At 40.3% G+C, this 20,601-nt stretch overlaps 1 protein-coding gene across 1 annotated transcript; it reads right to left on the bottom strand.

The window, feature by feature from the left end:
- Nucleotides 1-4,093: 4,093 nt before the first annotated feature.
- LOC137268438 (putative defense protein 3) lies at nt 4,094-12,646 on the bottom strand. The gene is made up of 4 exons (XM_067803005.1): nt 12,398-12,646; nt 8,077-8,290; nt 6,178-6,254; nt 4,094-4,892 (listed from the first exon to the last, which is right to left on the bottom strand). Exons 1-4 carry the CDS (start codon nt 12,594-12,596, stop codon nt 4,768-4,770), a joined length of 615 nt encoding a protein of 204 aa, XP_067659106.1. The 5' UTR covers nt 12,597-12,646; the 3' UTR covers nt 4,094-4,767.
- Nucleotides 12,647-20,601: the final 7,955 nt, after the last annotated feature.

The following is a 20,601-nucleotide window of genomic DNA, read 5'->3' as shown; positions in this document are numbered from 1 at the left end:
CAAGAACGTTTGTTGAATTGAACAGTAACGACAAATTCCCAAAGGAATTGCTTAAAAGGTTAATAGCCACGGCTTTCTACAATACCACTTTATGTAATTACCTTAGGCTTGAGCTAGGGACGCTAACAGTCCCTGTGGCACCATCACGTAATGACATTTGATCGTTGATGTCACTCAACGTATGTAAGCGTCACAAAACTGCCAATGTATATATATACATTTATGTATCCCTACATTTCAGCTGCTTACAATTACTTTGATTACACTGTCCGACAGAATATATTCTTAGACTGTTTTTCGTCAAGAAACAAACCATTAATTACATTTTGTGCCCAAAAGAGGTTTCATAAAATCACTATTTGCCGATATAAAGTGAAATGTGAAGTTTTAAGCGTACTGTAATTTTTCATTACCAGTATGCAGTTAAAGATGAATTGAAGATTGTCTTCATATTTTTTGTAAACAAACTATAAAAAAAACTAAGGCAAGAATGTGGTGGGACAGGAGTGTTTATTTCCCAAAGATTTAATAATCTTTGTCTTCTCATCTTTGCTGATGATGTGTGTTAGGTTGCCAGCTCCTGCCATGAGTTGCTGCGTAAGATCTATACTTTGGAAAAATGTGTCACCAAACTGGAATGAAAAGGAATTTGGATAAAATTATAATAATGGTATTTCGCAATCTTGGTCCACTTCGATCATATGAAAAATAGCTTTTTCAAACGAATGGATGTTGTTTCCTCATATGGATATTTAGGATTTGTATTCACTCCAAAATTATCTTGGAGCAATCTTCGCTCACAAGCGAACAAAAGCTGTGATGTCAATTTACGAGTATTCTAAGAGATTTGGAGGTATGCCATTTAAGGATTTACTAAAGATGTATGATAGTATGGTTGTGCCAATTGTGTGTTATGGCTCAGAGTCGTGGGGTATATACTATAGTCAGGAAGAAGAAAGAGCACAGTTGAAATTCTGTAAGTGGATTGTTAGAGTAGGTATGTCTACATCAGATAATATGGTATTGGGGTAATGTGAGTGTTTGTCTTTTCAGCAGGCATATTTCACCAGAGGTGTTAAATACTAGTGCTGACTAATTACTCTGGCTTCTAGCAGGTTACAAAACCAGTGTTCTCGGATGCTTATGTCCTTTGATATTGTAGCCCTTACTACTTTGGTCACACATATCCGAGATATCTTATTTAGATTTGGGTTTGGGTTTGTCTGGGTATACCAGCAGGGTTTTTGCATAAATTCTTTGATCTCTTTATTCAGATAATCAGTCATGGATTTCAAGTTTAAGCACTTCCCCCAAGTCTAAATAATATGGACAGTTCATATCATTGTTAAACGTAGAATCATATTCGTCAATTGCAAGTGATCAGTGGCTAAATTTAGGTGCCAAAATTATGGTCTTTTCTTTGAAACCCATGATGTTCTTAGAAAGATATAGTACTTGTGGGTTATTAGTTTAGTGTTGGCTCTCGATTATCATACTTTATATGGATACAAACACATGCATGATATATATGTGTGTGTGTGTGTGTGTGTGTATATATATATATGTGTGTGTGTGTATATATATATATGTGTGTGTGTGTGTGTATATGTGTGTGTATATGTGTGTGTATATATATATGTGTGTGTATGTATGTATATATATATATGTGTGTGTGTATATATATATGTATGTGTATATATGTGTGTGTATATATATATGTGTGTGTGTATATATGTATATGTGTGTGTGTATGTGTGTGTATATGTATATATGTGTGTGTGTGTATATATATATATACATACACATACATATATGCACACATGCATGTGTTTGTATCTATATAAAGTATGAGAATCGAGAGCCAACACTAATAACCCACACGTACCTCGCCGTGCAGTTATTACCGGTACACTGTAATGTCTCTCCTGCATATTACATGTATGTGCTTATCTACAGTATGGAAATTGAAAGTCAACACTATTAGCCCACAAGCACTTAGCGGTTATTACTGGTATACTGTAATGTCTTCACCCCGCATAAGAAATGTATTTGTATTCATACAAAGTATGGAAACTGTGAACCATCACCACTGACCTAAAGCACTCAGCCCTTCACTTGCCACCGGTACACGGTAAGGTTCAGCATTTAAAATAAAAGATTTATGAATGCATTTTGTTGTCCATACAATATTTACTGCAAGATCTCACACCTTTGCCTGTTCAACAGCTACATTCTCGTTATAATGATGTGAGTGAGTGAGTTTAGTTTTACGCCGCACTCAGCAATATTCCAGCTATATGGCGGCGGTCAGTAAACGATCGAGTCTGGACCAGACAATCCAGTGATCAACAACCTTGAGCATCGATCTGCGCAACTGGGAACCGATGACATGTGTCAACCAAGTCAGCGAGCCTCACCACCCGATCCTGTTAGTCGCCTCTTACGACAAGCATGGGTTACTGAAGATCAATTCGAACTCGGATCTTCACGTGTCCCAGCGAGCTTAACCACCCGATCCTAGGCCTATTCTACCCCGGGACCTCACGGGCCCATTATAATGTCACTAAGAAAGTATGTATCATCATGTCTGTGTGTGTGCATTTCAGGTGTCCCCAACAGGGATATTGCTGGAATCTTGCTAAAAGCGGCTTTAGACCATCCCCAATCACTCACTCGCTTTCCGAGCATGTCGCTCAAGTTTAACATCGACTGTCACTTAAAAACTGGATTTTGCGAACAAATCCAAATGCTACTGGAACGTTACTAGACAAAACAATCGTTGAGACTCGGCAAACTCAAGATCCTGAAATTAACGTTATTGCGCGAAGTTCACTGTCGAAATCACCATGGAAAACACACTTCTTTTTGTGTCAGTGTGGGTAAGTGAGTGAGCGAGCGAGTGGGTTATTGAGTGAGTGAGTGGGTTTTTGAGTTTGTGAATGATACGGTGTGAGCCTGTGATTGTATCTCTAATTTGACTAGTATCCCAGGCATTCCAGCCTGACAGCTTATTGTCTGAGGAAAGCCACACTTCTCATGCCTTAACCATTTGGTGGAATCGACAAGGGGTGATATGGTGCTGACGAACCCAGGGATCAACAATTATGGGTTCTGAGGTTCCCACAACTTCAGATCGACTTGTCTTGCCCATGGCTCCTTAAAGGCTGGGACACGTGAAGATCCGAGTTCGAATTGATCTTCAGTAACCCATGCTTGTCGTAAGAGGCGACTAACAGGATCGGGTGGTCAGAATCGCTGACTTGATTGACACATGTCATCATATCCCAATTGCGCAGATCGATGCTGACGCTGGTGATCACTGGATTGTCTGTTACACATGATACTGATGGGAAAACCCATCAAAAATGAGGATTGGTGAATCTTCAAAAATTACTAACGTGAAAATTAGTTCCATCGTGATCCATGTGTAAAAATGCAGGTTTGAACGAAGATTGATACTAGGCTTTTTCAGTTTACAATAGCAGTTGACATCCATGGCTTCAACATTCAACAGCACGCATGTGAGCATGCTTGTATATATTTGTGTTTACGTTAAGAATACGATTTGCACACATTTCACTGTCACAGGCGAAATTAATATTTGTCACGGTACAGGAAAATATTCCATTATAGTGAGGGAAGGTATATTAGGAAGCATGTTATTTTACAAAACCTTCAGATTTCTGTATCAATTTTAAATTTAAATGACAGATTTGTTGCGTGACGTTGTTGGATAAACACATGGCACACACACACACACTCACATACACACACACACATGCACGCACGCATGCAAAGGTACAGAAGTATTCATTTAGGGCGGTAGCTTTCTGGTTAATGGGCGAAAACGTTAAGCTGTTATCGACCATTGGTACCGAATGCCCTCTTACCATTACGTTGTCTCTTTCAAATCGGCCATGGGTGGATCGTTAGCATATACCATACTCACTCACTCACTCACTCACTCACTCACTCACTCACTCACTCACTCACTCACTCAAAGGAACATGTGTCCTCGTCGATGAGGTTGAGAAAATCAAATCAGGATATGTGAGCTCAAAAAATGACACTCCTTCTCAATCAAAAGAACTCATACAAAAAGACATTTTATTCACACATCGTCATGAACAAAGTTCGAAGTCGCAAAGCGCCGGAAACATCAAGATTAAGTCCTGAATAAAATCATGCGACATTTTGAAGAGAAATATCTGCTTAAAGAGCTACAAGCAGGATTATTATTTTAAAGACATCCAAGCGGTTTCATCAAAGTTCCCGGGATAAACTGCACAAATTGTTCTTAGGGCTACGCCTGATATAAGCCAAAGTAAAATAATGGGATCAACAATGGTAGTGTTGAAATATTTGTGTGTGTGTGTGAATAGGCTCTGATCTTGTATCCTATGACTGGGGATCGTCTTCACGAAACGTGTTTATTGCTGATCGTAGTATTAATCCTTGGCTCATGAGGATCGCATTTCCAACACGTAAGTAGATGCTTTAAGCTTCCTCTGTCCAAAGGCTCAAATTTGGTGTCTTAGCAATAATCATAGTCGAAATGGTCCATGTCCAAACATGCAAGTAGTACGCTGGTACTATTTGACTTGATTGCATCAAGGTCATTGACTTGTACGTATGATACAATATCGACCTACAGCAAACTGTTGACAGTTCTAAATGCATAAAAGACGTGGATCGTAGAACACAAAGGACGGGACAGTCAAGTCGTGTCTGGTGAGATGATGGTCGAATCTTCGTGTCTGGTTGTCCTCAAGCGAACTGTCTGCCCACTGAAGGCATGTGAACTCTCCCTGACCCTGCGAGGTTGTTGTGACCGCCAACAGCAGACCCGGGGTTGAACCAACCAAGCTCCCAGATGTCTGTCAATGAGTAGTCTGGAAAATAAACATAGGTGAGAAAATAGCACTGCGAGTGACATCATGATCATGTATGCTTGGAGGTCGAAAGTCAAAATCCTGAACCATAAACCTACTCCACCCATCACATGCTCACCGAAGGCTCTGGCTTGTGCAGAGTTGCGTCCCGTGCGTGTGCCATGATCCTGAATATGTCCGAACTCCAGGACCTAGATTTTCGTAAGTCGTAAGTGCCATGCATTAGCATTACCTTACGATTATCATAGCGCTAGGAGAGCATCGAATATTTGGACCCAGAGCCCTTATTCCCGGTACGTACGTAGCCTTATGAATTCTTAACTTCGAAGCCAGTGCGTTAAGAATGGGCTTAATAAGTTCATAAGGCTACGGCGGTTTCGAGAATAGCTGGTCTGGTCTGTCTTTAGTATTTTGTCAACGTTATACCCTTGTTCATGGGTGTCAGTGACGTAACCGCCAGGGTCCCAATGCACAAAACGTTTGTAGTGCTATGACATTCGTGAGCATATGATAAAGTATAGTGTTGCGAAACGTCGCAACGTTACGAAGGCTACTTGCTTAAGCTACGTTTTAGCATTGCAGAAAAAGCTGGGCGGAGATTTGAAATTGTGGTTCAGGGACTGTGACAGACTGTGGGTATTAGTGAAACAGACTATGGGTATTAGTAACACAGACTGTGGGTATTACTGATACAGACTGTGGGTATTACTGATACGAACTGTGAGTATTAATGTGTGACAGACGGTAGATATAAGTGAAACATACTGAGGGTATTAGTGTGACAGACTGTCGGTATTAGTGTAACAGACTGGGTATTAATGAAACAAACGTTGGGTGTTAGTGAAACAGACTGTGGGCATTAGTGTGACAGACTGTGAGTATACGTGTGGCAATCTGTGGGTATTAGTGTGACAAAATGTGGGTGTTAGTGAAACACACTGTGGTATTAATGTGACAGACTGGGTGTAAGGTAACAGACTGAGGGTATTAGTGTGACAGACTTTGGGTATTAGTGTGACAGAATGTGGGTATTAGTGAAACACACTGTGGTATTAGTGTGACAAACTGGGGGTGTTAGTGAAATACACTGTGGTATTAGTGTGACAGACTGGGTGTAAGGTAACAGACTGAGGGTATTAGTGTGACAGACTTTGGGTATTAGTGTGACAGAATGTGGGTATTAGTGTGACAGAATGTGGGTATTAGTGTGGCAGACTGTGGATATTAGTGTGGGTATTAGTGTGATAAGACTTTGGGTATAAGTGCACCAGCGGATAATACTTACATCCTGTTTTACTTGGAGTCAGCACGGATGAGCGAACATCAGACCAATATGTAGAATATTCCTTGACGACCACAAGCCTGAAACACCGGGTAATGTAGTCATGTTAGAACATCGTCTTCCATGCAGGGTCCAATTAGACCCAGTATGTCCCATCCGTGAGTTAAAGCGTTCGCGCGTAACGCTGAAGACCCAGGTTCGATTCCCAACGAGATTGCTAAAAGCGGCCTTAACCTCAACTCACTCCTCTATCAGGAACACGGAATTAAAAGTAGATAAAACCTTGGGGAGGTTATTAAACACTTTTTTGACGAATCAACGACCATCAACCGAAAACAGGCATCTGGCGTGAGGAATTCCAAGACGACACTTGCTGATGTAGATGTCTGTGTGACATGACAGTACAAATATTCACCAAAGAAAAGATTAAGGACCTATTCTTTACAGCGTTTACACAATGTAATATTTTATTGCATGTTTAACGGCAACAAATGACACTTTCTAATAACAGTCTTGTCACCTGTTCCCTTCAAAATGGCCTTCTTGTGTCATGCTTTAAATAAACCACGCAAGTTGACTGGACGCTGCTGTTTCGTGAGACAACAAATGGTCACGATATTGCAAGATGCGGGAAAACCTATATCAATTATTCATGTGGTGGCGCGTGGTCGCAGAGAGCTCAGGCCACATTCAATGGAGTTACGCACCAATGGGAGCTGACTCAGAGAGTACCATGTTTAGCAGCTTGACCCCTGAGAGTTTTCAGTACGACGCACTTGTGACATGTGGTTTCATCAGGCAAGTGAGTTTGTTCACAACTGCCTTTGTTCACCCAGCAGAAAATTGGTGCCCGGTGGGATAAGGCATATTACCATTAACCTTCTCACAAACAGCGTGGGTTTTCCGGGGTAATAATAATCACATTGTATGGGCGCTTCGAGCATGCATTGTGCATGGGAAAATGCGCACAATAAATGGACTGTTATCATTATATATTTAGTCTCTGGGCATTTTCGTGTCATAACTGAACCACTTGACGCTCGAATGTAGATTCCCTGAGTACACAGAAACCCATCGTCACTAGTTCGAATCCCGGTTCATCAGAATTCTTGCTTTGTCAGCACCAACTGCGACTGTTCGTGGGTATCACTGACCCACTTATGCCGTCCTCTGTTCTCTGTTCTCTTCACTGCTCTTGCTGTTGATCACTGGACTGTCTGGTCCAGACATGCCGCCATTTAACTGGGATATTGCTACAGTGTGGCATGCACCTACACCCTCCTACTCATCTGTTCCCCTTACAGAACACAGCATTTGAATACATTACTAAGATCACCATTCAGAACCCGTTAAAGGATCGATTCTGCAAATGAAACTAATTCTTCGACTGTACTTTCAGGCTGCTGTTGCCAATATTTCAGCATGATCATGACTGGAAACATCAGGAATGGACTTCACACAGGCTATGAGGAAACAGAAACCATGATTTTAGACCGTGTTTAGGCGATGGTGCCACAATAAGAGAGCCTTGTTTTCCTGTCTTTGAATATGGTTTTGCGACACTTTTAGCAATATTCCAGCACCATTTTGGTGGCCCTACACCAGGAATGGGCTTTGCACTTTGTATCCATGTGGGTATCGAACCTGAATGTTCCGCGATAGGGGCGGGGCAGCCTATTGGTTAAAGCGTTCGCTCGTCACGCCGAAGATCCGGGGTCGATTCCACATATATGTATAATGTGTGAAGCCCATCATTGGTGTTCCCCGCCCTGATATTGCAGGAATATTGCTAAGATCGGTGCAGAATTAAATTATTTTACTCATTTCCGCGTGATGTGCGGACGCCTTAACCACTATCACCACCCCGTTTTTATGAGCACTTGTAGATGAAGTTGTGCTTACTTGAACTGGATGCTGCCGACGTGCACGATGGTTGGAGGGTACCACAATAGCGTCACTGATGTCTTGTCACCACTGCTGGAGTGAGTCATGCCACAGTTGGGGACGGCCTTGGCATCGGCGGAGGTGTTCAGGCAGGTACCGTCAAACATCCCCGTTGTCGTGTCAGCTGTCACGAGGAAGCCTTTGAATGGGACGCCGTTGCCATGGATGGTAACTACAGCAGAATTAAACTCGTGGTCAAAAGGAAGTATACACTGACTCCTTGAAGAAAAAACCCCGAGAAAATATTTTAGTTATTTTCTATGTGAAATAACTTATGGCAAAACGCCCCCTTCTGAAAAGTATCGAATCTAATAGTCGAAGTAACGAGTAAAATGATATTGTACTGTCTTGAAGATTGAAATATATATGAATGTAACAAAGCAATTTAGCGATGTAGTGAGTGTGGTTTTACCCCGCTTTTAGCAATATACTAGGAATGGACCCCGAATCTTCGGGGTTACGAGCGAACGCTGTAACCACTAGGCTACCCCAGAGCCCCCAAGAAACCCGATTAGGCCTCTGTTTGCATAGAACACTCTCCCATACGTTCTGATATTACAGACCGATTAATACGACGTTGATGTTTATAGAACGGTCATTGATGTACCAATCACCACCTATATCGACCTGAACTCTCTTATATAAAGTAATGTATATTTAAGGACCGAACGTTATCAATAAATAACGGACATAACTATTACAGGAGTTTAACCCTTCTTTTGAAAGAAAACGCTCAACCGAGATCCACTTTGATCACAATATGTAAAGGAATTATTTCTATGCTGTTATATGTATTCACCGCCAGTATGTGTCACTGAAATAAACTAGATCTCTGTGGAGTGAACAGGTGTACACGCATTGATTAATGGTCAATATCAGCGTCTGTCTCTACTCCGGGATACATGGCGTAGAACAATCATGTTTCTCCCCCTTAAGGCATCTAAACCCAGGGAATACCTCAAGCGGTTTTGTTCGGTTTATACTAATAGAGTATTGTGTGTAGTTTAAATGGAAGCGGTTATCTGTCCTTGGTTGCCCGTGCACGTGATTTGTTTTTAACTAAAGGGTATCCCTGTTTGTTGTAGATTTGAACTGGGTTTCTAATTTACACATTATTTAAGTGTCCAGCACGTTAGTTTTTGCATTAACGCAAACGATGAACAAAAAATCTGTGCATATTCAAAGAGAACAAAATAGAACAGCCATACATTATCCTGCGGACAAGTTGTCGATCGGATTGGACCTATCTGTTTGCGTGAAATATTTTAATAAAACAAGGAAAAATATAACAATTTTGTGATCACAGTTGGTGAAAAACAGCAAAGTTTAACAAAATGATTGCACCAGAACATCCAAATCCAAATTCCTTAAAATAACTCAACACACGATTGACTTCAAAACAAACCCATTATAAAAAGATTCGAAATCATCCAAGACGAGCATGCAGAACGCGTGAATCTTAATGTCGATGGAAGGGAACCAGCTCTCGCCAACCAAACCACGACTTTATGCTTCACCCTTCTCATTTTCCAAAATCACGAAGCTATCAATCTCTAAACACAGGACTTCACTTCACACGAATTCATGAATGATTCACTGTAACTTCATGGCATTTACGGGAAGCTCTTCCTCTTCACTTAACACATTTGTCATTTTGTAATGGTTGTAAAAATGAAGTATTTGAAAATATAAACTATAAGCCGATGTTATACAAAATACACAAATTTATTAATGATTGATTGATTTCTGGTTTTTAGAATTAGGTATCTGTCTTAAACCGGTTGTAAAATATGATGATTGTGAACATTAACTGGTTTCTTTGACTGGCATTCAAGAAGTTGAGAAGTTGAAGAATGAGGGCATTTTTTTAAGGATATACAACTTCTTTAATCTGTAAAGGCGACGTTTCGACATAGATTCTAATGACGCTGCCGAGAAAATGGTTGACGACGACATTAGACTGTGTCAAAATCTGTCGATGTCATTCTTCAATGTGTGATAATAATATCCTAATATTTATTTTTGGTATGTCTGATAATAGTACTCGTAGTACTTCCGCTGCCCATTGACTCACACTGCAGTGTATTGGATAGATCATATGTCCAGAGGACCCCGTTATACTACAATACAGCTGCAGATAGTTCGTGGATATTTAAAGGTTGGAAGGCAACACAACGACATATGGTATGGATTTACAGCTGCTTTGATATTTACAACATGGCATTTCTAGGCTTCTTCTTGCCCCTTCATCAGGCGAATGACAGAATATGATCGCAAGTTCTATATGTAGTGCATAGATGAGGCCTGAGAGATAGAATTACGGATTGAAATGCACAGAGATCAAGGATATTCAGTCATATGTTTTGATTTAGATGTACGGGGCTCAGGAAGATAAGTGGCGTGTTTATACAGCAGAGTGGCATTGAAATATTACAGACTGGTATGTAATAATTTTAGAGTGTTCATACATAGCGAAGGATGTGTATATATCCAATTTTGCATAAGTCATTTTCTGTCTTCACCTGATGAAGAGGCAAGAAGAAGCCACGTGTTGTAAATATTACAGAAGTTGTAAATCCATACCATACGTTGTTAAGACAGTTGTACTTGTTGTTACCTTGCCTGGGCGGGGAATAAAGGCGATAAGAGCTGGTAGTCACGAGACCGTTCCCTTTATCTGGCATCTACGTTCAGTGGGATCATGGTTTCTGATAGACTGATACTATATTTATTCTGGACCAGTACAGGAATGTGTGAAGTGCAAATTTAGTTTGCATGATTGTAAAATATCCACAGTGAAACGATCATATTAAATATAAATCACACGAATATTCTTTGTTAATGACATGTATGGTGTGTAAAATTCGACATGTGTAATAGATTCGACAAGCATAAACTTGTAAAGAATTATTCTCGGGACACAGTAACTGTCAGACGTTCCTTTGACACCAGATAAAGTAATCTCAAACTGCCAAGAATGTACTTCATGCACTCGCCTCCGGGTTTTACATTTTTTAAATATTTAAAAATGTAGTTCACAACAGACATGCTACAATGGAGGCATGACACTTATTGTCCTGGATATTATGCAACAGCTGAAAAAATACTCTCACTTCTTCATATCGGCATTATTTCTGTTGTATGACCAACAATACAGTCATGTAATTTTGAGGGACGATCAGGACTGACACAAGCAACAGTTAACCAAGACGGACCAAGAATCCGTCATATTGTCTTTCACAAGCAGCTAGGATTTCTGGGTATCTTTCGTAACACTGATTCCAAACGTAAAACAGTGTATTCAATGATGTAAAGAATAGTGTATTAAGTGATATGAATAACAGTTTTCTGTGTAAGTAAATAACAGTTTACTGCGTAATGCGATAACAGTTTACGGAGTAATGTGAATAACAGTGTATTGACTGGTGTGAATAACAGTTTTCTGTGTAAGTGAATAACAGTTTACTGCGTAATGCGATAACAGTTTACGGAGTACTGTGAATAACAATGTACTGAGTGGTGTGAATAACAGTTTACTGTGTAAGCTAAGAACAGTTTACTTTGTAATGTGAATAATGGTTTACTGTGTAATGTGAATAATAGTGTATTTACTGATGTGAATGGGCATGACACCGATCAGCGGAAATGAAGTGGTACTGGGAGGTATGTCGACTGTCCACTATTTACTGAGAAATATCAACAACATAGTTTCCTTGGAAACAATATCAAAGTTTACTGAATGGCGATGGCATACTTCGACCTGTTGAAAGACTCTAACGTTTTACTGAGGAGGAACAATGTCACTATTTACTATGGAATGACAGTAACACTATCTATTGAGGAATATCCATTTTGATACAGTTTTACCTTAACCCTGGCAATATCTTATGATAATAACCCCACTTTCATGACCTACATGAGTAAGAAGATTTTTCTTGACTTTTTTTTCGGTGGGTATAAAGAGTCATTTCAACACTAAATGTGTTGGTTAGGTTGTTTAACGCCGCACTCAGCAATATTCCAGCTATATGGCGCTGGTCTGTAAGTAATCGAGTCTGGACCAGATAATCCAGTGACCAATGTCGTGAGCATCGATCGACACACAATGACATATGTGTACCCGATCCCGTTAGTCGCCTTTTACAAGCATGGGTTGATGAGGACCAATTTAATCCGGACCTTCTGAGCGCATTTTCAGCGGTTATCTGTGGATCTATTAAAGCATTTATATAGCTGGTTGAGCAGGCGGTTAATTGGGAATGCGATTAAACAGACTTACTGTTGATTGGTTGTTGTGGTCCGTATTCAGTGGCATTCACGGAGATTTGAAACGGACTGCAAGTGCTCTGTGGTAGCGTCTCGTTGTGCATTGGGCGTCCGAGGGGACTGCCGCATAATTCCGCAGGGGCACCATTTGGAAAAGCAAAAACACATGTCACAGCTGAGAGACAAAACGCGAGGGTCAGGGTGGCTACCATGTTGTTCTTTGACGGTCGTCTGTCGTCTGCTCGGATTGTCGTCTGCTCCCTCTTAGAGCTCAGGACAGGGGAATGACCCATTTTGTTTAAAGGGGTTAATTTTGTTAACAAAGGCCCTGTCAGCCTGATGTCAACTTTAAGATTAGTGTTATTTGAAGAAACAAAATATTTCCTGCCCTTGCTGTTACACACATTGTTAGTGGTAAACAAACTGTGTAAAATGTTTATATTAATTCTGAGGATTTCAAAACCAAGCTTCCCTATTCATGAAATGGACTTGACCAATGTAATTAAACAAGATTTCAAGTACAAAGTATTGACATTTCAACAGGTGCCTTTTGTCAAAACGATGGATGGACAGCTGATTCATGTCAAGAGAGGCGAGGTGACGAGTGCAACGGTGACGTCATAGTGGAGATTGTGTCACATGACAGGTCACCTCCCACGGCTATAAGCGTTTCGCCCTCCAGCCGGTTGTGCTGAACATAGACAAAGACGTGCGGTATAGAAACTGTGACATGACAGTAAGATTTATTTCTCTTCATGTTGGCAATTTGAAAGAGAGAGAGAGAGAGAGAGAGAGAGAGAGAGAGAGAGTGTGTGTGTGTGTGTGGAGCGGGGGGGGGGGGAGGATTGGGTGATGATGACCCCGTGAAGTATAGTGGATTTCTGTGCGGATTTTTACCGAGGTATAGCAATAAAAATGTGTACTGGGAAATAGCAAAGACAGGGTTTACTGTGAAATAACAATAACAGACATTACTGAGAAATAGCAATAATGTAGTTTATCGGGGAATAGCTACATAAGAGTTCGCTGAAGAATAGCAATAGCAGTGTTTAAATATGTAAAACAAGAAAATATGTTGTATTTTCTATTGACGATTCTGCTCGTATGGGGGATTTGGTGAAGGTGGCTCAAACCTGTACGCTCTCTTTCACTTGTTTCGCCTGTATGATCATTTTAATTTAATCTTCCACGTAATTCTACTCCGTACACCAAGCGTCTGTTTCATTTTACGTCGAGACCAAGTGAAAAGTGATATGTTCTAAACTGGGAGATGGTTGGATTAGTGTAATAACATCTGTTATACTTATTCACATCATAAACACGTTATAAGAACAGAGACGTGGCGTCTGATGAGAAATTACTCATAACTAATAACAGTTTTCGTATGCATATAATGTCACTGCAATAGCGTGCAAAACATTCTGCAAAATTAAGAAATATTACTGAATTTCCTACCCATGTGAAATCTCTTCTCAAGAAAACCCCTTCATAATCTAAGCTGTCTGTGATAAACATAATATACTACCCATCACTAAATGTTATGCATGTACATGTACATCAAAGATGAATTACTCCACTAACTTGGGGATCCAACCTAATGGAAATGAAATGGAAGAGCGCCATGCTTCAAATTGCTGAGAAGCATGCATGTGCAAATATCGCGCACGGGAACAGATGCTTTTTTTGGGTGAATTTCATCATTTTTTAACTCATGTCAATAATCTTTTCAACGAATTTGTATTATATTACAACAGCTCGTGTGTAAACGGTACCTTTAAACGGTATCGAATATTTTGGAAAATCTAGTCTGTAGAACAGCTGACTGAAAAGGTGGCTAAATATAGTCTAAACTTATGATGGGTAGTGTAATATATAAAGATAATATGCAAAAGTTGTATAGTGCCCACCAGGATTTAGGAACTAAAATACTCATAAGCACCATGAGACATAGTTTCCAAATACATGCAACAAAGTCCATTCATAATTGTAAGAATTTTCCTCTGAACGCAGGCTCTATTGTAGACAGGTGCGGTGGAGTAGCTAAGTGGTTAGAGCATCTGTTGGTCAAGCCAAAGACTCGGCTACTATTCCCCACGTGGATCTGTGTTGTCCCTGCCGAGATGCTGCATGAATATTGCAGAAGAGGAGTAGAATCTATTCCCCCACTCACTCGCCATTGTAGAGTTGTATAAACGTGTGCGTATGAAGCAATAGAGTAGTCACTTCACAAAACGGTGCGCCTACCCGGAATCTTAACACCCAAGGGACACTCAAAGTTCTCATTAATCTCCGAAGACGTTCAGTAAGAAGTAATCTTCTAACAATTAATCAGCCAATGCTATAACCTGTCGACATCGAACAACATACAAAGTTCATGATTGTTATATTTCCAAATCGACCCTGAACAACGACAGCAGTATGTTGGTTAGAGGATAATTAATGTGGATTGTTTCCCCAAATTCAGCACCCTTTGTTTATTCAACTTCTGAAAGGTTCACTTTGAGTTCAGCTGTGACAGTAAGCTTACATCAAATCAGTGACGGTAAAACCTGACTGAAAAAATATTACTTGATTACTTGATCTAGGTCAAGAAAATCGGGGTTAAAGCTGGTCTTCAGTTACACATGTTTGTCGTAAGGGCGACTAACAAGATCAGGTGGTCAGGCTCGCTTACTTGGTTGACACATGTCATCGTATTCCAATTTCGTTGATCGATGCTCATGATGTTAATCAATGAACTTCTTGTCCTGATTCGATTATTTACAGGCTGCCGCTGTATAGCTGAAATATTGTAGAACGTGGCCTCAAACAACAAACGCTGAAAACCAGCTACAGCTGTTGGAGTCAGTGACCGAGCGCCTCCGGTATAAACACCATCAGACAAAGGTTGTGGAGCAACGTATGTTCAGAGAAGTGTTCCATAGAAAAGCGATATACTGATGCGATCTACAATACTGACGTCTTTCTTCAGAACTGTAGCCAACATTTTATAAATGGTTCACTGTAAAACTCCGACACCGGGTGTCCGCAAAAAGGGTATGTCCTGTTCTTTTCGCTGCACCCAACCCGAGAAGATCCGCGTAAGAACTGATCTTCAGGAGCATATGCTTGTCGTGAGGGAGGAGTGGGTTTGCGCTCTTCATCCCACCCCACCCAACCGAACCCCGGCATCCGCCCCAGTTGGCTGACACTTGTCACCGTATCTCATTTGCGTAGATCGATTTCTGGTGTTGTTCACTGGATTATCTGGTCCAGACACAATTAATTACAGCCCAGCGCCATTGCTGACTGCGGCGTAAAAGTAACCTCACTCACTCATACCCTCGATCGGTGCATGCGTTTGGTTTTAACCGTACGGACCACCAAGACCAAAACATTCGCCTTGTTTTACCGAGGTTAGCACATCTGCGTCATCCTCAGATTGAAACTGTCATAACTGCACAACAAAAGGGGCGAGGGGCGAGGGTTATTCGTCCTCATTTTTTGTAAAGTCGGTTTGTTTTATCTCTAAAGTCTATCAAGATATTTTCTTTGCTGTTTATGGCCGTAGTCATGAACATTCCAGTTAAATGGCGGCGGGTTGTAAATAATCGAGTCTGAACTAGAAATCCGGTGGTCAGCAGAAATGAATATCGATGTACACAACAGCGGTGACATGTGTCAATCAAGTCTTACGAGAAGGTTACTGAAGACCAATTCTAAAGCGGATCTTCACGGGTATTTAATCAAAATATAACAATTTCATAAAAAGCTTTGACATGACGAATGTTACTAGTGCATATGGCGGTGAGGTACGTGTTTTGTGCGAATTTTGACACAATAATGATGAATGCTCCATGCACGAGCACTTATCGTACGGTTACGAATGTGAATATTTTCTGTATATTTTGTTATTACATAGGTTATAATTATGATGGGTCACGTTTCGTATAATAGATGGTCAACACTTTTAGGATTCTGGTTTTCCTGACATTATCTGCTCTTGGTTTTCTATTTGCTACTTCCGGGAGACTGCTTGAGAACAGTGTTGGCGATGGTCGTATGTGCCCGAACTTTTGGGAAATGACTGAATATATATATTTATATATATATATATATATATATATATAAAGGCAGGTTTACTGGCGGTACATCACCAACATATCCGTCAACGCCTGAAACACACCCATTGCCTTAGATTTTGTCTCACTTGCATTGTATTTGAAATCGGTAAGTCACGTTTGTGACTTGTCTTTGTTCTGTTTTGCTGGTTCACGCGATGTTTCTTACGTCGTTTGTCACGGCAAATTCTTAACCGTAACAGTGCAGAAAACCTAATCGTATAAAACCTAATTGTCGTGAATACTGAACAATCACTTGACAGAAATCTCACAAGAAAATGCCACGGGGCAACGGGAATGAGCCACAGTATTGTCATGAAATGGGTGCTTCCAACAGCCATATTGCAAGGACATCGGGTTGCACAAGACAAGCCATAATTCGGCAACTTAACCGTTTCAGTATAACAGGCGAGCCATGTGATCGACCCAGAAGTGGACTTCCTAGAGTCACAGCACATCAAGAGGACGCTTCAACGTACATTTTCCATTTCATCCAAAGACTTTGTTGTTTCTAACTTATTAGAAGAAAAACAACCTGTATACTTTCTTTTGCTCGTCAGTTTATTATAAACTGAATCAATAGCATCAATAATATCAGACTCGACCGGGAGCTTGCTGAATAGGATACGAGCAAATACGCCCGAGTACTTGTTAGTCCAAATAAGAAAGAAATACTCTTCAAAGGTCAAGGCATGCTTGCCATACAATCAGTATACAATATATACCCTACAAACCAAATGTTAAGTGCTCATTACGATATATCTCAAAACAAGATAATCATTTAAAGCCCTACCTGTCATTAATTTTCTGGAGATGTCCATTTATTTACGTTTTCGAATGAAATGCTTATATTGATCTATGGAAACCAAATCGCTAATCAGATGTCATGATTATACATGATTCGTACTTGAACGACGAATCTATAAGATGCTCGTTCTTCTAGAATTTCATTATGCGACCTTGAGAGACATACTGTGTTTTTCCACTAACAAGTGGCTAAAGTGCTCGCTCGCTCGCTCGCTCGCTCGTCACGCCAAAGACACAGGTTCAATCCCACGTATGGGTACAATCTATGCAGCCCATTTTTGGTGTCGCATGCCGTCATATATATGGTATATGTGTGACGGTAAAAGCGGCGTAAAACTTATTCTGAAATGAAGGGTTGTTGAGAAAAGAATTTCAGGTGCATATTTGTAAAGCAAGCATGTTTTTCAATTAAAGAGTTAGGTAGATTATCTGGATGACGTTATCTGACATCTACCGCGGACGCTTATAAAAATAGAATAAAAATGGTTAAAAATAAAAGCATCCAGACAAAGAGCGCAATATATCAAAGCTAGCACATGTAAAAAGGGCATGAAATATGGTCGGGTTCATCTAAAACCGTGCTGTAGTTTATGGGGAGGAGGGAGTGGTTTCTTTTGCTAATTGATGGCGTGAGAAGACATTTCTTTTTGATGGAGGGAGCAAGTTGTGGCTTTCTTTTACAATGAACATTTTATGTACGTTCACTAGTACGTTCACATGTTCACTGCGGTTATTTCCTAGAGTAAATATGGAACAAGCAAATATTGTAATATTTGTAACATTCCATATCTTATCACTCCTCCACACAAATGTTTTTTTCAGCGGTTTTATAGTATTTGCAGACAAGAGTGTGGGTGGTTTTAGTTTTCCCTCGCCCCTTTTCCGCTGGCCGTTAAACAGAACAGAACAGAACAGAACAGAATGTTATTCTCGTAAATCATCCAGAATGATATAGAGAACGTGCAATCGTCTATAATACAATAGTGAGTGAGTTTAGTTTTACGCCGCACTCAGCAATATTCCAGCTATATGGCGGCAGTCTGTAAATAATCGAGCCTGGACCAGTCAATCCAGTGATCAACAACACGAGCATCGTGCAATAGGGAACCGACGACACGTGTCAACCAAGTCAGCGAGGCTGACCATCCGATCCTGTTAGCCGCCTCTTACGACAAGCATAGTCGCCTTTTATGGCAAGCATGGGTTGCTGAAGGTGTATTCTACCCCGGGACCTTATAATACAATAACATGCGAGTACAGATATATTGCTTAAGATACGACTAAGTACGGTTTGGGCAGAAAGTGATAGTTTCAATAGGAATAAGTAATCCGATTATACAAGTGAGATAAATTTGTCCACATGTGGTTTATTACAGAAATGGGAGAGAAGTATCTTCTTACGTTCAAAATTAAGATATGTACATGATAACATGAAATTCGTCACAAATAACATTATTTCTTTTGCAAGCTGCTCATATTCTGTTTTCTAGATTAATATTAAACCATAGTCCCGCGTCAGTTGGTGATCTATGACTAGAAGTTCTTAATTTTGTTAACCAGATACGACATTTTGATGGTATATCTAAACGATAAGATTCTAAAGTGAGTGAAGTTTTATATAAATGATCATATTTTCCTTTGGATGAATTTAGTACAAAGCTATCGTTATGCAACATCATCCTACCCAGCCTCCCTATAGTGAGTGATACGTCACGCTCCGATGTCTCAACCACACAGACACGTGCTTCTGACGTACCCTCCGGGAGTATGGGAGACGAGGCTCACACAGATTTGTCACTTCCCATACTCTGTGACAGGTAATGGAGCCTAATAATCCCGCCTGGGACAGTTCTCTCAGGCCATTCATCTTCCACACTCGTCACTCTTGTGGACACTTGCTCTTAAAGGCACTATTTCACGCCAAATATCTCTAAAATCTCAATTATGCATTTAATTTTAACAACAATAACTACCAGCCCCAAGGAATGCTACTATATAATTTATTCTGAACAGATTACGTACTTAGATTACAATATCAAGTTCGACTGAATTGATGCAACATTGCATTAAATAGACTTTTGTGCCCTCTATCGACCGAACATTAATTCAAGCGAACCCCATAGTTATATCCCCTGGAGCGCTTTATATAAACATCCAACGCACGCCAGTTTTCGATGAACGCGGTAACTTTTTACAAACCATAAGTGGTAAGTGGTATCTGTTGGAGGCTGGTCACCTCGAAGTCTCGCGGTCTTTCATAGCAAAAACAGGAAGCTAAAGTGAGTGCATATGCCCCAATATGTGTAATAATATTAATCCAGCAATATCACAGAGGGAGACACCAGTGGGCTTCACTCTTTGTATCACTTGGGGAATCGATGAAACGCTTTAAACAGTAGTACTTTCAAGGACTTGATCAAAGGGGCCATGTATGATGTTTAGAAACACCAGGTCGGTATTTGTTTTATGTGAAATTGGTTTAACGTATTTTCAAATAATTACAACGAAACTCTTGCTATGCCCACAAGGGAACTCTACTGAAAGAGGTCGACAGTGCGATTCCGTCTTGGGATGTTGAGTGAGTGAGTGAGTTTAGTTTTACACCGCGTTTAATAAGGCTGGGGACACATGAACTGGACATTAGAATTTTTTTTACATGTTTGTATGAATAAGTCTGAGATATTTGAGAAATTAGATAACGTGAGGATTGAAATCTTTGAGAAGATTGTGACTTATCTATCTCATACAAGACGATGTTGCTATGCGACGAAGAAACTTTTTATGTCTTCAATTAGCGACATTATACTGGATGAATCAACAATTTAGCTTCTTATTCAAGTGAATCTGATACTGTCTTTGCCAGTAAATGTAGCATGCAGTATGTAAGATATGCAGTACATATCAGGTAAGACCTAGAATTGGAATGTATTTGATCTGCATCTGTATAGAAGAGCCCTAAGATCGGCACCAAATGGCACTTAGTCTTTTCATGAATGTCATACATTCAGTGACCTACACAACTTGACCATGTAATCCATGCATGACTTCCAACTATGAGTAACTCTAAAGCATACAAACGCACTTCGCAAGCCTTTAAAATACAATAATCACGTTAATAACCCTAGTATGGTCAATGATGACATGTGTCAAACGAGCCTGACAACCCGGTCCTGTTAGTCGTCTCTTACGACAGGCATGGGTTACTGAAGACCAGTATCCTAACCCGGACCTTCACGGGTACGATTTAAGGAGAAAAAACCTTAATGGTTTTGCGTAAGGCTTTAACTCCAAGATTATCCGATTACCTCTC

The sequence above is a fragment of the Haliotis asinina genome, chromosome 16, assembly GCF_037392515.1.
Source record: "Haliotis asinina isolate JCU_RB_2024 chromosome 16, JCU_Hal_asi_v2, whole genome shotgun sequence".
In the NCBI taxonomy this organism is placed as follows: Eukaryota; Metazoa; Mollusca; class Gastropoda; order Lepetellida; family Haliotidae; genus Haliotis; species Haliotis asinina.
This window is presented reverse-complemented; position numbering and strand designations above follow the sequence as displayed.

Excerpts from the sequence above, each read along its gene's own strand:
- LOC137268438 (XM_067803005.1), bottom strand. The coding sequence starts at position 12,596 with ATGGTAGCCACCCTGACCCTCGCGTTTTGTCTCTCAGCTGTGACATGT. Across the intron at positions 6,255-8,076 it reads GTCGGCAGCATCCAGTTCAA|GCTTGTGGTCGTCAAGGAAT; the intron begins GTAAGCACAACT and ends CCGGTGTTTCAG. Across the intron at positions 4,893-6,177 it reads GACTCCAAGTAAAACAGGAT|ACTACTCATTGACAGACATC; the intron begins GTAAGTATTATC and ends TTTATTTTCCAG.